Source organism: Embiotoca jacksoni, unplaced genomic scaffold (assembly GCF_022577435.1).
Source record: "Embiotoca jacksoni isolate LCO1_2020_lvr unplaced genomic scaffold, fEmbJac1.0.p SCAF_62, whole genome shotgun sequence".
NCBI classification, from domain to species: Eukaryota; Metazoa; Chordata; class Actinopteri; family Embiotocidae; genus Embiotoca; species Embiotoca jacksoni.
The window spans coordinates 586,451-603,407 of NW_027185417.1; the positions used below are offsets into that span (position 1 = coordinate 586,451).

At 38.4% G+C, this 16,957-nt stretch overlaps 1 protein-coding gene across 1 annotated transcript; it reads right to left on the minus strand.

Annotated features, from left to right (window-relative positions):
• Positions 1-3,349: 3,349 nt before the first annotated feature.
• On the minus strand, positions 3,350-15,075 carry faxdc2 (fatty acid hydroxylase domain containing 2). The gene is made up of 9 exons (XM_069174879.1): positions 14,988-15,075; positions 13,469-13,512; positions 10,828-10,925; positions 9,943-10,046; positions 8,251-8,372; positions 6,809-7,014; positions 6,208-6,313; positions 5,530-5,696; positions 3,350-4,698 (listed from the first exon to the last, which is right to left on the minus strand). Exons 1-9 carry the CDS (start codon positions 15,010-15,012, stop codon positions 4,539-4,541), a joined length of 1,032 nt encoding a protein of 343 aa, XP_069030980.1. The 5' UTR covers positions 15,013-15,075; the 3' UTR covers positions 3,350-4,538.
• Positions 15,076-16,957: the final 1,882 nt, after the last annotated feature.

Genomic DNA, 16,957 nt, shown 5'->3' on the forward strand with positions numbered 1-16,957 from the left:
GGGTTTTTTTCGGTCAAAAAATATTAAAATACTTAAGACTACAGTATGTCGTCTAAAATATGAAGAGAAAGTCATACCATACTATATTGTTCAAAACGTCATGCTATAATATGCAATTTTTTTCATCCAAAAAAAAAAAAAAATCACAAAAAAGTCATACACTTAAAGTCATGACGTTTTTTTTTCGGCCAAAAAATTGTAAAATACTTAAGCTCATGGCTGCAAAACTTTTTGGATTGCTAAAGTTAGAGATAATGTGAAAGCTAAAAAACATGTTTAGATTTTTTTTTAAATATATATTTAAATTGTTTTTTGTTTTTTTAAGTATGTCGTCTTAAATATGAAGAGAAAGTCATACCATACTATATCGTTCAAAACGTCATGCCATTTTTTCATCCAAAAAAAAAAATCACAAAAAAGTCATACAGATAGTATGAGGGTTTTTTTCAGCCACATTTTTTTTAAATACTTAAGACTACTGTATGTCGTCTAAAATATGAAGAGTAAGTCATATAGTATGTCGTCCAAAACTTCATGCTATAGTATGTCATTTTTTTCGCCCAGAGAAAATCACCAAAAAGTCAAACCATAGTATGAAAAAATTTTTCGGCCAAAATTTTTTAAAATGCTTAAGACTACAGTATGTTGTTGGAAAAATTACTGAGGCTTGGTTCAAAATCAAAACATATCGGACATTTATACATTATTTATGCAAATACATGCACCCTCAAAGAAAGGTGTCCAGCAGTGCTCCCAGACCTCCTCCTTGGGGCAGCTTTTATACAGTGTGACAAACATTTGAGTCACCCCCATTCCCTTTGTACGGTGATAGGTCACAAGTAGGTCACAAGATAAAGACACAGGGGAGTCGTCAATTAGATGCGGAAAGTAAAACAAAAAGGAATCATTTGCAAATAAGAGAGAGAAAACAGGAGAGACTTTTCGGAGCCACAATGCAAAGAAGAGACAAATCTTTTTTTTCCCATCATATCCCTCCCCCCAAAGTATAACATAACATGCACATAAAAATGAAAAATATGAAGAAAGAAATTCAAACTTTTGATATTACTCAGGTTCATAAAAAGTCTTCTTGTAATTTGTCACAAAACTTTGAATGTTTAAACCATCAGATTTTAAAATGTTTGAGTAGTTTGTAAAGCCATGTGTTGTAAATGTTTGGTTTATTATAGATACCATCCCTCCTGTTGAGACATGGTTTATCCCATGGCTCAAAAGGGCCGCATAGCTATATAAACTGTTTTGGGAGTATCAGCTTGGCTTAATCATGTGAATGTATGTGTGTGTGTGTGTGTGTGTGTGTGTGTGTGTTTCTGCATGACCTGATCCCGGCATGGTTGTGGTTAGTCATGCTGAACCCGTCTGCGACCATCTCCGCTTCCTCCTTCTGAAATCTCCTTGATCTGCGTGTGCCTTCTTTTTCTTGTCAGCCGTGCCCTTGCTTCTTTTTGTTCTTTTTTTTTTTTTATTTACCCCACACTTGCTCTCTATTTTCTCTGTCAACTCTCTACATGCTGTTAGTTTTACCTTGAATCCGTGTTTCTTTGCCCATTTTTAAAAAATATTTGATGTTATCCGCGCCTCTTGAGTGCATGCGTTTTACGTCTCCCTCTATCTCTTCGATCTTATTACAGCATAATCCCATTTTTGCTATCTGTGAGGCAACCAGTTTGTATGGAGTTCACCCGATCAACTGGTCTTTATACAGTGTACCGTTAGGCTTCGGCCCGCCTTTACACTTGTAGGACACTCACAGTATCTAATTATTTATTTTAATTTTCTTATAGTTCCCTGAAGGTCCCTGACCTATTTTTTGCTCGCGCGACTTTTAGTTTATCTAATCTGCTCAGACTCTTTAGTTTACCTAATCTACTCAGACTCTTTAGTTTACCTAATCTGCTCAGACTCTTTAGTTTATCTAATCTACTCAGACTCTTTAGTTTACCTAATCTACTCAGACTCTTTAGTTTACCTAATCTACTCAGACAGACTCTTTAGTTTACCTAGACTACTCAGACTCTTTAGTTTATTTTATTGCTTTTCTATTATATTATTCTATTCTATTATTTTATTCTATTGTTTCTATTATTGCTTCTGTATGTATGCTGCTGTGGCGAAAAAATTTCCTCTCGGGGATTAATAAAGTATATACCTACCTACCTACCTAATCTACTCAGACTATTTAGTTTACCTAGTCTACTCAGACAGACTCTTTAGTTTACCTAGTCTGCTCAGACTCTTTAGTTTACCTAGTCTTTTTATTGCTTTTCTATTATATTATTATATTATTTTATTCTATTGTTTCTATTATTGCTTCTGTATGTATGCTGCTGTGGCGAAAAATGTTCCCCTCGGGGATTAATAAAGTATATACCTACCTACCTACCTACCTACCTAATCTACTCAGACTATTTAGTTTACCTAGTCTACTCAGACTCTTTAGTTTATCTAGTCTACTCAGACTCTTTAGTATGTCCCTGACCTTACTCTTTAGATCAAAACAACAACAACAAGAAGTTGTCTTACCCGGGTGTCCGATGTTTTGATGGTGAATCAGCCTTGTTCTAGGATCCCGTCACTCGTCCTCTCTCCAGTCGGTCCTGGTCTCACCAATGTCCAAACTGCTTCGATAAAGAAACGGCGGAGGTCTTTCCTCAGGAGTCGCAGACTCCCCCGTGCACGGTTTCAGGCTGTGTCCGGAGAGAGGAGGAGATGTTGGGATCCGGCTCGAAGGACCAGTTACGTTAGAAAAATTACTCAGAGGCTTGGTTCAAAATCCAACACATCGGACATGTATTCTTGCAAGAAGGAGCAAATACATGCACCCTGAAAGAGAGGTGCCCAGCAGTGCTCCCAGATCTCCTCCGTAGGGCAGCTTTTATACAGTGTGACAAACATTTGAGAGTCACCCCCATTCCCTTTGTATCTGCTTTCGTATGGTAATACCGACTTGGTTGCCACAAGATAAGGACACAGGGGAGTCATCAATTAGATGCGGAAAGTAAAACAAAAAGGAATCACTTGCAAATAAGAGAGAGAAAAGACGAGAGACTTTCTGGAGCCACAATGCAATTACTCAGGTTCATAGTCGAGATTCTCCTGAACGGGAATCCAGTCAAAGCTTTTCGGCAGCTATTGCGGATTATTTTTAATGAATATTTTAAATTAGGAAATTTCGATGTCAAAATGCGAAAAAAGTGAACTTTGCCTTCAATTTTCTCAGTAACTGTAAGGTATAAACTCTTGATATAAAGTAGGGTCATAGTCAGGAGGGACTTTAACAGGAATTAATTTTTGGGTCTGTCCAAACACAAAAAAGAAAAAATAAGCATTTACTTCTCTCTTTTTTTTTTAAAACATTTTATTGTTAAACAGTTTTATCAGAATATACTTAACTTTGCATTAATCACGGAAGGATTTTTTTTTTTTTCAAGTTGAGGTTTTTTTGTTTTACAAAAAAAAAAAAGAAGACACATTTAACATTTGAAGACAAATGAGTGCAAATGTATTGTCTTTCTTTTGCCACAGAATACAGATTCTCTCCAGTCCAAGTGGTAAGTTAACGCATCAGAGTAGTGTGGGAGGGTGAGCTGGAAGTGCTGACACAAAATAAACTCGGTAGAATACAAAATATGCTTTTAAGAATTAGTACTTTTAATCAGGATTAATGTCTGTATTTGAAATTGACTACATTAAAGCTAACGTAGAAATGTAAAAGCATATTCAGAGGTCGTATTTTTTATGCAAGCGTAAATCAGTTTGTGCAATCCTGGACATGATCAACATTTCCATGATGCAACAGTTTCAAATAACAGAAAGAGGATAATTTGAATGACCACTAGTTCCATTAAAACCAGAATCTGCTTATGCTTAAATGATTTTCATTTTCAACTCTCGTTGCTCTCTCTCATACCAATGGTGCACCATTTGGGGTTCACACCAAGTACAAATAGAGGGATTTATTTAAACTGCAGGATTTCCTCATACAGTTCAGTTTAACCTAGTAAGAACAGAGTAAAAACTTTGGTGCGAGTGAAAATGTAATCAGAATGACAAATCTGAGATTTTCTGGCTGGAGACAGAAAGCTGACTTTCTGCACTATGAAGTGCAGTCAGCTTATTTTTGTTTTCACTCGTATCAACCACCAAACTCTTAAACCTATCACAGCAGGATTTTGTAGGATAAAAAAAACAGGCAACTTCCCAGGTCAGGGGAAGATGTAATCATGGGTGGCAACGTGATGAAAATAGCCACCCTGGCAGTCGACTTCATATCAGCGGTGAACACAGAGGCCATACTTCTAAAACTGAACAAAAGTTTAAGGTGCATTTCTACTTCATTAAAGTGAAGTTAGGGGCCATTTAGTGAGTCCGAGCAGGCTTTCACAGTCTGAAAGAGTATTTTTTTTTTTTTTTTAGATTAAATATCATCAAAATCTAATTGTCATTCATGATTGATTGTGAATTTTATCCCCCTCCCTTACATCACTCCCAAAAGTGGCAAGGTCTGAGGTTAAAAATCAGGGGTTGCCTTTCTTGGATGAGTCAGGGATGCTCTCGGACAGAGGGGTGAGGCTGGTGAGCAGGATGTGGCGCTCATACTGCTTGCTTTGCCTGAATTTGGTGTCTGTGCCGTGGAGCCTGTCCAGCACGCCGAAGACCCCGAAGCACTGGTTGAACCTGGAACCAGGAGAGACGTGTAAGTAACAATTACTCACAATTGAGAGGGAAAAATAACACTTAACTGGTTCCCAACATTTTCAGTCAGTCTAATCACGTGTTAAATTACGAGTTTATATTCCCAGTTGTATTTTGCACTTTGGTTTTGTGCATAAAGTACGTGTATTATTTAAAAAAGAATGTAAAACAGAAATTTTTCAGAAGATGTAGCCTGGGTATTTTATATTGTTTTTGTCTAATTGGTAAAGTTATGACTTTTATGATCAGGATTTTTATCTAGTGGCTTTAAGTGGTTCTTTGAGTTCAGGAAAAAAAAAAAAAAGGTGAGAACTAAAATAGTTCCATCTCTGCACCTTATCATAAGTGACTACATCTGACTTTCTTTATTAGGTAGTAGTTAAAGAAAAAGAAAAGAAAAAAATTTCAATATAAATTTTGAGAACAGCCACGTCAACAAAAAACTAAACAAAAAAAATAAAGGTCCCCAAATTGTGTTATAATTTTTGGCAAAAGCTGCTGCCAAAACAAAAACGCTGCAACAAAAAACAAGAATAAAAAAAAATTGTATTTGGAAAATGTAATTGAAACAAAAAGAATAATAATAGTGCAATTGCAATTTTACTAAAAAGAAAACACACAAAAATGACAAAGCATTTCCAATAGTTTTGAGAAGCTGCTATAAGAAACAAAAAACTAAAATATATATATATTTTTTTAAAGAAACAAAATTCACCAAATTGCTTTGAAAAGCCGCTGCAAAGAAAAGAAAAGAAAAAAAACAAAACATAAAAAGGAAGGTCTAGTTAAATACTCTTGGAAGAGTGGACTTACCTGAGGTGGTGGAAGTCATGGAACTCGGGGGAAGGCAGGAAGGGGAGGTGGTATCCACAGTGGGAGATGGTGGTGCTGACCAGAGCCAGGCTGTACCACAAGGAGGTGGTGGTCATGTGGGAGCCGAGGAGCACCGGCCCGATTGCCACCGGCAACATGTTGGAGAGCTAACGATAAAAAACAACAAACAGTACGTTCAATCGCACGAAAAAAAAAAAAAAAAAATCCAGCAAATTTACAAACTAAAGAAGCTCTGCCACACTTGGTTTGCAAAGAGTATTTTTTTTTTTTGTTAAAAGCAAATAATATACCATCACATAAGGAGAGAAATGTGTAATGATTTATGAGGTGAATGTATTGATAACAGGCAACTTCTGAATACATTTTACAACCAAAATACAAAACAGTATTTCTTTTTACAATTCTCTGTTCATTACTTTGCCATTTACATCTTTTAACCCAAGAAAGTTTTTTTTTATTGGTATTTAACAAATTTGCAAATGCAACATGTGATGGATCCATTTTTTGGTGTCTGTCCCAATGACACTTATCGACACTCAAAACAAGGCTCTGAATATTCTCACACTGACAGCACTACAATGTTCAAATCTAGCGAGGTCAGCAATGTGACAGAGATAAAGACAGGAAATGAAATGAAAAGCAGGCAGGATCATTTACCATATGCTCCAGAGGATGAGCGTAGATGGCGACAACTCCAATGGGAGCGGTCCACTCGTGGTGCTGTTTGTGGAAATGCTTGTACAGGCCGGGTTGGTGGAAGAGCCTAAGAGAATAAAACAAAAATAAAAGAGTCAAAATCCAGTCAATGCATTAAACAACTGCATCTGAAGTTTCAGTGAGAAGGACCTGTGGTTCAGAACGGCACTCGAATTAAGACAAAAACTGTCACTGAGCTAAATCAGCTAAATCAGCACCATCTGTTTATATAAACTTTTTTTCAATAAAGTGCCTTTATTCTGAAGAAATCAAATCGCACGACGTTTGCTAACCTCCAACTTCCCCCAAATATTGCAGATTGATTAAATTTGCGTGAATAGTATCAATCAAAATACTGCGATTTCTTAGAGGGACTGAAAAATGTAAGCAGCACACGTGTGGGGAAATAATATTATTAATAATATATTATGGGGGGAAAACAGGTGCGCAAACACCAGATGGCAGTAATGTGTAAAGGTTATAATTAACACTGGCTCCTGTCTTTTCCACAGAAGATAGTTTAATGTGTCACAGTACTAAAAGATGAATGAATCTCCCTCACCTGTGTGAATAATAAAACAGAATTTCCTCCACTATGGCGAAGATGGCCATCTCCATCAGGGCCCAGTGGAAGGTGGGCAGCTCCGGGTCACAGGGGTCTCCTCTCAAGCTCAGTAGGTGGTAAACAGCCACCACCATGGGCCCCGAGATGAACACCTGGTTGAAGAGGACAGACTTCACCGCGTGACGCAGCTTAACTGGATCCACCTGGAAGACGACAAGAGGAGTCAAAGAGAAGACCGGATGTAATGTGTTTTTTTTGGTGACAAATATATGTGAAATTCTTTTTTTTTTTTTTAGCACGACCTCTTTTCTTCCAGGGGTCTTACAAGAAGCGCAATGAAAGAGCTAAACATCATCAAAAATGTTATGTGCATCCCTTTACAACAAACACCCATGCACATAAACGTTTTGATCTATTTAGCTTTTCTTATCTAAATAATTTTTTTTTTAAACATAACTGGACTTGAAAAATCGAATCTAACCTCATTATGACACGATAAGGGCAGTGGGCTGCACTTGTTCTTTGATCGGGTTTAAATCAAAACAACGGCTAAACTCGGGTACAGTATAATGGCTTTACCTCATGCCGCTGTGATTGACCGGGGACTCTGACAGGCGACATAAAATGATCTAATTTAAGATACATAGATAAACTCCACAAGCGGTGTTGCATAACTATTATTGCAACACAACAGCACATCCTGGCTTTGTTTACGACTAAAAGTTCAGACGGCTAATCTCGGTTGCTTGGCTTTGGTATTTCTGCTGGGAGTAATAAGACAGAAATTCCACACCGACTAAAGATAGAGCAGACGGTCGCAGATTGCCTCATCATTTAGGATATCAAGTTTTATCTCTGAAAATCGACATCACTGTATAAAGGTGATGAACTCAATAGAGCAGATGCAGAGAGGGGTGAAGCAATTTCTGAGGGCAAAACTCTAAAGAGTTAAGAGTTTTGCTTCATGTTTAAAGAGATAAACGCCCTGAAATGATATTGAGAACAGATGAAAATGATATCTTTATTACACCCTGTGTGTAGGTAATCCCTAATGTGATTACTTTCTGAGTAACCTTCCGGCCCTGGTTATCAATAGAGTCAGTCTTTATCTCTCTGTTGTCCAACAACATCTCCTGATCAAACACAGTTAAAGGACTTTGATCAGACAGATGTGGACACATCGGCAACACTGAAGGGCTGCTCATTTACAGATGGGTTCAACAACATGCACACACCAATGAATAATCTTAATTATCATGATAACATTTATCTTAAAGTTAAAAAAAAAAAAAAAAGTTGAACATGATAATATTTGCAAATCCTATTTATTTGGGCTCAAAAGTGGCACCTGTGGATCTTGTGGGCAAGAAAGTAAACAAAATCAAAACAAGAGAGAGACAAATAAGAGATAGCGTTCGTAGTGTGTGCGTGGATCTTACCGGGTTATTCTTCTCCACCTGGATACGGTAGCGAGTGATGAAGGAGGGTTTACCAGTGGTGTCCACCAATAAGAGCAGAGCATTTGACACCCAAAATGACAGAAAGGGGGCCAACATAGTGCCTGTTGAGAAAAGGGCCCCGGTCAAAGATTCATCCCGTTAACCTGGGCCTGAGAAATAAATCTTCAGTCTGTAAACACATTATCAAAAGTCCTTAGATTACATCAAAGCCACTGTCATCACATTGTATCTGCACACAGTACACCTTGCTGTGTTTCATTTTGTATTGCGCCGTGTATGACTTGTTCTGTGTGCTCCATTACTTTGACATAATACAGAAAAACTCTGCTTTATCTTGTAATGCACATCATATCAGGGAGACACTTTATGTCCTACATAGATAATATCTGAATGAAAGGAACACCTGCCAATGCACAAAAACAGCTGACCAGTTCATAACACAACAACAATATAACTCATTAAAGTGAGTGAGTTGATACCAGACTGAGCTAGACAGATGTTCTCAATGCTACACAAACACGGTATTCGGTGATCTTTTGTGCAGCCCAAGAACTCTCAAACCAAAGTCCTATTAGTCTCTCAGAAGATGAAATCATGTGTCCTCTAATTCCACAACACAGTCGCAGTGTTACTGTGAAACTTTCCTCTGGCCATCATCAGCCAAGTTCCAAATAGAAATAAATGAATGGTGGGAAATATATTTATAGATCAATGAAACCATTTATATTCAAGTGTTTCACAATGCTAAGTATGTATTGATACAAAGAACGTCATTCAAGCTGCTCCCAATCAATTCAATTCAATTCTACGTTCACATCCAGCAGTGTAACAGCAAGCCCAGACGTTTCGCTCGAAAGAATATAGAGGAATCTAACAACAAACCATCAGCTGTCGGAACGTATTTCACGCTGTGAAGTCAAGTCCGATGTTACCTAACACATAAAAGAATGATCGCAGTCTCTTACACCAATCCAATATAACGCAAAAGCATGTGATACACCAATCACTGCACTAGAGGGTAGCTTGCCATTATCACGTGTTTGCCTCGCTGCGGCCTAAAAAAAAACATAAAACTTGGTTAAGGTTAGGAAAAAAAAGACACGTGGTTGGGGTTATGCACCAAAATCTCCTGGACCTGAACATTGGCGCCCCGAGTGAAAGTCCACGACTTATGCCACCACGACCACACCTGCCGTCTTATGAGGCTCTCTTTTTACTCAAGTTCTGTCTTTTTACTTCCTTAAATGACCTCGGCCCCATGACGTTCGTCACATAACCTCCATCAGATGACCTGTCTCGTGGGGGGGAGGGGGGGGGGGTCTACTTTTAACGGCGAGGTGATGCAAACTGTGACGAAGACACGCTACCCTCTAGTGGACTGGCGGGAGTGCTACACGATGATCCTGGGCTGCTTGTTTACAGTGAGGCGTAAAGCTCCATTAAACCCTGGTATGAGATCGGTACTTAGTACTGTCCAATACCCAAAGTGCAGGTATTATTATAGGGACTGAAGAGGTTCACTGCATCCTAATAGAGATTGCCATAATTGTTCTTGGCTTGACAACAACTTTGTCGTGATATGTCAGAAACTGCCTGCCGTTTCTTGTAGTTTTCCTCGACAGGTCAATTTTCCTTGAACAAAATCAAAACTAAGCAGTTGTTATTTCTTACCCAAGTAGAACAAAGTAGCATTGTGACCCTCAAACGCCAGGTACAACTTGGTCCACTGGTTCTGCCAGAAATCTCCAGATGCTCCCCAGAATTTCTGAAGGTGCCTGGAGGAAGAGTCATTGTCAAGTTTCATGTTCACAAGACTGTTTTCTTTCAAGGTAAACAATTCTTCTGAAAACCACACATCCTAAGGACCTACTCGAACACACCCCGTCGTTATCTTGTTCAACTACGTTTCCCTATGCTATCCTATCCTTCACTGTGCTCGTATGCTCTGTCTTGTCCAATGGCCTAGTCCTTCCCTGTCCAACCCACCACCCAGGAATCATCTACTGCCTTAGCAACTGTCCAGAAATATTGGAGAAACCACCTAGCAAAGACCTGAATTGTAAAACGTCCTGGTCAATATCCAGTCACACCCTAACAAACAAAATACACCCAGTACCGACACATCGATCCCCATTTAAGTCTTGTCCTGTTCCATCAAGTCCTGCCATGTCCCAACACGTCCTGTCACATCACGTCTAGTCCTGTCATGTTCAGTGTCATCACACATAGTTACGTTACGTCTGGTCCTGTCATTTACGGTGACATCTAATCCCATCACGCCCTGTCCTGTCACATTATATAATTTTATGCCACGTCATGTCCTCGATTATGCATTTTTCTACATTGTCTTGCATGTGACAGCTTAGAAGTACTGTCCTATCCAGTCCTACTGGTCCAGGCCTATTCTGTCCTGTCTTTCCTGCCCTGAACCCATTTATCTGGTTCTGATTGTCCTTCCTTTATTGTCCTTTCTGCTCTGCAATGACATAATAGCCTCTGGCCACTCCTCAGGTTCCTGTCAAGCCAAGCTGCTGGTTTGTTGTCAAGAGATCCTACCATGTCAGTGAGTTGCCAAATGCAGCCAAGAATAAGATCCCAGATCCAATGACAAACGCAGCTTTCTTCACAGAGTCCCACAGTCCGCCAGGACCCTCCTGGGAAGAGAAAAAGCAACAAGTGTGTATAAACCCCTCTGTTACTCCCAAGATACAGTGTGATCTCATGACGTTGAGAACAGCATTTCCCACAGAAACCTCTTATGGTGCAAAAATGTCTCTAAAACAATAGCAAGGCTGTTACTGAAACCAGTGAGGGTGTCTCTCCAAGAGCATGAAGTTCACTGGGGCTTTGAAGGGGTTATGTTTTCACAAGTGTGAGGCATTTAGCAACATGGGTCTGGCGAGAGGTGAAATACCAGTATGGAGAAAAAGTGAGTCCGGGGAGCAAAATAAATGAGGCAGCAGGAGAGACACGGTGCAGAGACTCTCCTTTGTGAGCATCGTAAGCATATTACGGCCAGAAATGACATATTATTGGAAATATGAAACTAGGCTTTAACTCTTGATGATTATAACTACTGTAGTTCACTGTTAGAGGGTATTTTTAATCATCAAGTAAAATCAACTGGCTAAAGAGTCATCACATTTTTACTTCCTAAATATACAAAATAAAGATAATAGCAAAAAGCATCAAAGTTATATACCCGTCAGTCAGTAATTTTAGTCCACATGATCTGTATTGTGGTTGCAGTGCTTGATATTTTTATTTACCATAGATGACAGATGACGTGGGATCCAGATAAAAGAGTTTATCTGGAAAACTAAAAGTAAAATGTACCAGCGGTGTCAAAGAAATACAGTCCAAGTAACAGCAAAATGTGAGTGATGGGGAAAAAAAGGATTTGTCCCTTCCTCTTGTTTGCACTGTGGCTCCAGAAAGTCTCTTGTCAAGGAGGATCCGAAAAGTTTCCTTTGTTTTCTGTCTTATTTGCAAGTGATTCTTTCAGCGTCTAGTTGACGACTCCCGTGTCCTTATCTTGTGACCTACAATCAAATCAGTATTACCAGACAAAAGCAGATACAAAGGGAATCGGGGTGACTGTCAACTGTTTATCAAAGCTGCCCTAAGGAAAGCCCTGGAAAAGGAGGAGTGCGGAGGAGAGGACTGCTGGGGGGGGAGCACTGCTGGACACCTCTCTCTGAGGGTGCATGTAGTTGCTCCTTCTTGCAAGAATAAAATGTCCGACGTGTTTGATTTTGAACCAAGCCTCTTGAGTAATTTTTCTAGCAGTGAGGCAGCCACGCTGAGAGAAAACTGGATCAGTTCACTTTGCAGGAATTAAATCCAGGGATTGATGTCACATTCACCAGACCTTTTAAAATGCCAGCTTTTACCCCGGCTGCCCTCTGACCAGCCATGGCAAATGTGGGAACAATGTTACACAATGTCTCAGCCATCTGTTTTTGCATTTGTTTAGAGGAGGGCTCACGCCTCCCAGATGCAAATACAACGACGTATTCTCAAGCACCGATCCTCATCAGGACATTTTATTTACTTCGTTTATTACCCAGAAACTGATTCTCCAAGAATTTAAGTCTAGGACATGAAATCACATGTAAATACTCCCCAGTGTACTACACGCTTATTATATTTTTCTGCTCATATTACAACACAAAGAGTCACCTCTTCTCTGCTGATGAAAAAAACAAAACACTCCTTGACTTTTTTTTTTTTTTTTTATCATCTACTATTTGTTGTTGTCTCTTAGCTCCCTGCAGGGCTTTTCCATAAAAGCAACTAACAAATGCAGCTCGTCAGGTTGAGCCTGTCGCAAAGAACAACACGGCAAACAGGACGGGTCTCGGTGGAGAGACAGATAAAAGAAGGCAGCCAGGTGGAAACCTTCTGGAGCAGACAAGTCAGGTCGGATCGACTTTATATAAAAAAGTATTTCAAGCACAAATCACACATGTTACAATGTGCTATGACAAATATACAGAAAGATCAGACACTTCTGACACCAGAATAACGTCTTTGAAGGCAAAAATTCAGTCTTTGAAAAGATTTGTAAATAGACATTACTTTAATTTGAACTCTAATGAGGATGTAGGACTGAAATGCCAGTAAATGTTTTCTTTTTTTGAGTCTTAAGAAAGGAATGCTGACAAACTTTATAAAAATAAAAAAAACATCCTGCCCTGATCACATAAAATGTCACATTTAGTTGAAGATCTAAGAGACAAAAGCTTTAACTGTGTGCTTTGGCCAACAAAAACAATAAAGCTGTCGCATATTCAGACAGGAACACGGCACCAAAACAACTGGAATTTACAGGAGGATTTGTAGCTCCTTGAAGTAGCAGGAGGCAGGTTTTATTACACGCTTCACACCCGTGAGAGTATCTGCAGTTTAATTGTAAATATACCGTGCATATTACTGTACAGTAACCTACATTTTTAAAACATTATCCCTCCAAAAACAGAACACCAGAAGTGAAATGAATCACACCAGAAAACCCCCCCCCCCCAAAAAAAAGAAAACGTCAAATTAAATAGCAGATGAAAGGCCTGTGCCTGCGGTGTTGGCTGTGACTCATTGTGTTGTGCTGCTGTTAACTGCCTGCTTTTTATCACCCATCTGTTTTATTGAATGATGGCAGTGACAGCGAGTTCTGGTGTAAAAAGTGTTGTGTTCTTACCTGTCTGCCGCTGCCTGCTGTTCTCCCCTCAGCTCTCTTCCTGTCTGTAAACACAACAATACATGCAATGTAAACAGCTTGTTGTTGTTTTTTTTTTATCTTCCAGGTAGAACAATAGAGTATGTTCATGACTAAAGTAAACATTCAAGGCGGGTTAACACTTCGCCTACTGTTGATGGTAAGACACTTCTTTTTTCTTTTTTTTTTTTTAAATCTTCAAAAATGATACTTGACGCCAGGAGATTACAGATTAAATGTTTCTTCTAAAAAGGATCACCCAATCACAGCTGGCCTGCAAAATAATAGTTTAAACACCGGATCTTTAGTTTTTATCATATCTATTACATTTTTTGTGATCAAGTTTAAGAAAACAACTAATATGTTTGTCACAGACGTGTTTTCATAAATAGAAAAAAACACTATTTTACAACAAACACTTGAGTTAATTCAACTTTCTGTGTATTTTAATACATGAACGTCTCTAACAGCTTTTTGTTTTTCCATGGTACAGTAATCACCTAAGTGCAGTGTAGCCTGGTGCAAAATGTACAGATGAAGGATTATTCATAATCCTATTATCATCCATTCTTGCACTTTTTCAGTCAAATTCTTGGGGATCAACCTGCCCTCTTTGTCTTTTCATGTCTAACAGTCCAAGACCACCGACTGTATTTGGTTTATTACCATAAAAAGAGGATGGAAAACAGACTATATTCACAATTGAGAAGCTGGAACAAGATTTATTTTCACCTTTCAGCATAAAATGTTTTGCTTGAACATTAATTTGACTATCAAAATGATTGAAATTTCTTTTTTTTTTTTTTTTTGTGGAAATGTAAGAATTACATTACTGTAGTTACTTAACATTGCTGGACAATGATCTAATTGATAACTTCTTAGCTCTCGGTTACATTTCACCGAGTGTTTCATTTATTTATTGGCTATTGATTTTTGTTTAAATGAGAAACTTTTAGATCAGTGTTTGGGCTTCACTAACTTGATGCAGTCACCACTGTCGGACAATTAATTTAATTTACTAGATTACGTTTTGTTCATTCATCCCTTATCGGCGCCTGATTATTCTTTAAGCCTGTGTAATAAAGTCAATATATAAGTCAGTGCTTAATCATTATCGGTTAACTAGCTGATTGACAAAAAAACAAAAAAAGCCACCGCTTCGGGAATTTGCAAAAGAACCCATAATTTCACAATGTGAAATATTGTTTATGAACTGAATTAACTCAAAAGACAGACGGGTAGGAAAAACTAATTAATAGCGAAAAGTAAAATTATTATTGAGTAGCCTACTAGAGAAATGGCGTGCGCCTCATAGGAATATTATTACAAAACAATTTCCTTATTGAAATTAAATACAACGTGAAGAAAACGTGACTACCTCTCTTTGGTTTTTGGTTCATTACTACCGTCATATACAGACAGCTGTTCCCAGCTGCATCTTCCCACTTAACTCAACCCGACTCCATCGATGCGTTAAGGGCCAAATAACCCACTGACTTACCGCTGGCTGCTGTTTTCACCGGCATGTTTGTCCGCAGTTTCTCCCCTTGTGTCGCTCCTGCTGCTTTGCATGAATTTAACACGGCAGTGTATTGACAACCGCTAAAGACTTCTCATTGGCTGACTTGTGGTCACATGACTGTAGCCGTACCCGGAAGCGCCATATTCTGCCTGTCTGTGCTTAACATGTTTTTTTTTTTTCACCCCCTGCAGTCCACATGATTTATCCAGGTGAAGGTTGAAACTTAGAGCTGGGGGGAAGTACAGTTAGTCTCAAGAGTGCACTATCTACACATTTAAAACGACACTTTTATCTTTTTAGACAGTTACACAGTTAAGAAGATAATTATTATTATCTAAAGGAAATAATAAACACCAGTTGCGACTTCTCATTTCAGAGTTTCTTTGTTCTACATCACTGGAAACAGAATAACTTTTTTTTTTGGTTGGCCAAAACAATACGTTGTTTTGTTGTTGTTGTTGTTGTTGTTGTTTTTTTACATATAATTCCAAATAATTGATTTTAAAATTCAGAAAATAATCAGCAGATTCACCGATAACACAGATAACTCAGTTTCCGTTGTTCTTACTGCACCTTTTTGGACACCTGCCTTACGTTTAGTTTCAGACGTGCAAATTATTGCACAGAAAGCGGGAAAAACAAGACTTAAAACTACCCGTTGACCATTTCAGTGAGCTGCTGTCCAACAGCTTCACCTGCTGCTTTGTTTAGGAGTGGAGATACTTCCTCAAAGAAATAAAAAAAAAAGGAGAATATTGATGGTTGCAGATTGCACAGGGACGCCTGAACTTTCCTCTGTAGTTTTCTTGCAATTGCGTCTCCTTGAGTTATCACTTGAACCTGACTGTAATAACCTTCATGCCACTCTGCTGCTGCAACATGTGGCTCCATTATCAGTCATTATTACTGTACAGGGGGTCAGTACAACATAAACATTATCTAAATTGTTTATATAGACGTTATATTTAACACATTTTATGACACGTGCTGCTCAAATTACATGAAATATGATTGCGTAATTGCATCCTTTGGATGTCTCATTTATATTATGAACGACAGACTGTCCTATGTCATACTTATTCAGTTTTACCTCAGCCAAGGAGGTTATGTTTTTGGTGTGGTTTATTGTGTTCGTGTGTCTGTTCATCAGCAGGATAACGGGGAAAAACTACCGACCCAGTTTCCTTCAGAGTGCAAACATTAATGCAAACAGGGTTTCCACACTAGCAAAGAAAACTGATTGTTTGTATATAAAAATATATATATATACTGTACTGTATATACTGTGCATTTTATATTTAATATTTTTTACTGTTATTTTATTGCTTTTTATTATTCTATTATTCTATTATTGCTTTCCTGTATGCTGCTGTAGCGAAAAAAATGTCCCCTTGGGGATTAATAACTACCTAACCTAACATCATGGTGCAACTCTGAACTCATTCTCAGATCATCCACAAGGGGGCGCTAATAAATTACAACTCTGTTAAGAGAGGAAGTGAGAGGAATTTACCACACATTCCAGTTTAATTATTATTATTTAATTCGTAAATAATAAGTGCATGTGTTGTGAAGTCAAAGCTTTTGATTTTAATTCACTGTTTAAAATTCAGTGGGAAAAGCTTTTTTTTGCTTTTAGTCTGATTTCTATTTCATTCAACGTGATTTTATTCAAACTGCGTGTTTCCACACAAGACGCAAACCTGTCACAAAATTACAAAACAATACAAAATAGGACAGCTGCGAACAGAAGAGGGTTCACAGAGCTCGGAGGTTAGTCCTGCATAAAATGGTGGATTAATGTGCAGCTCAGGTCTGACCTCTGGTGGGAAACTGCTGCCACTGCATCATATTGCTGAGTTGTCAGCAAACATGTTATATTTGTAAGTGGCTCCTTCACAGACACAAGAGGGGGCTGAATAATGTACTTATTTAAATGTATCATGAAT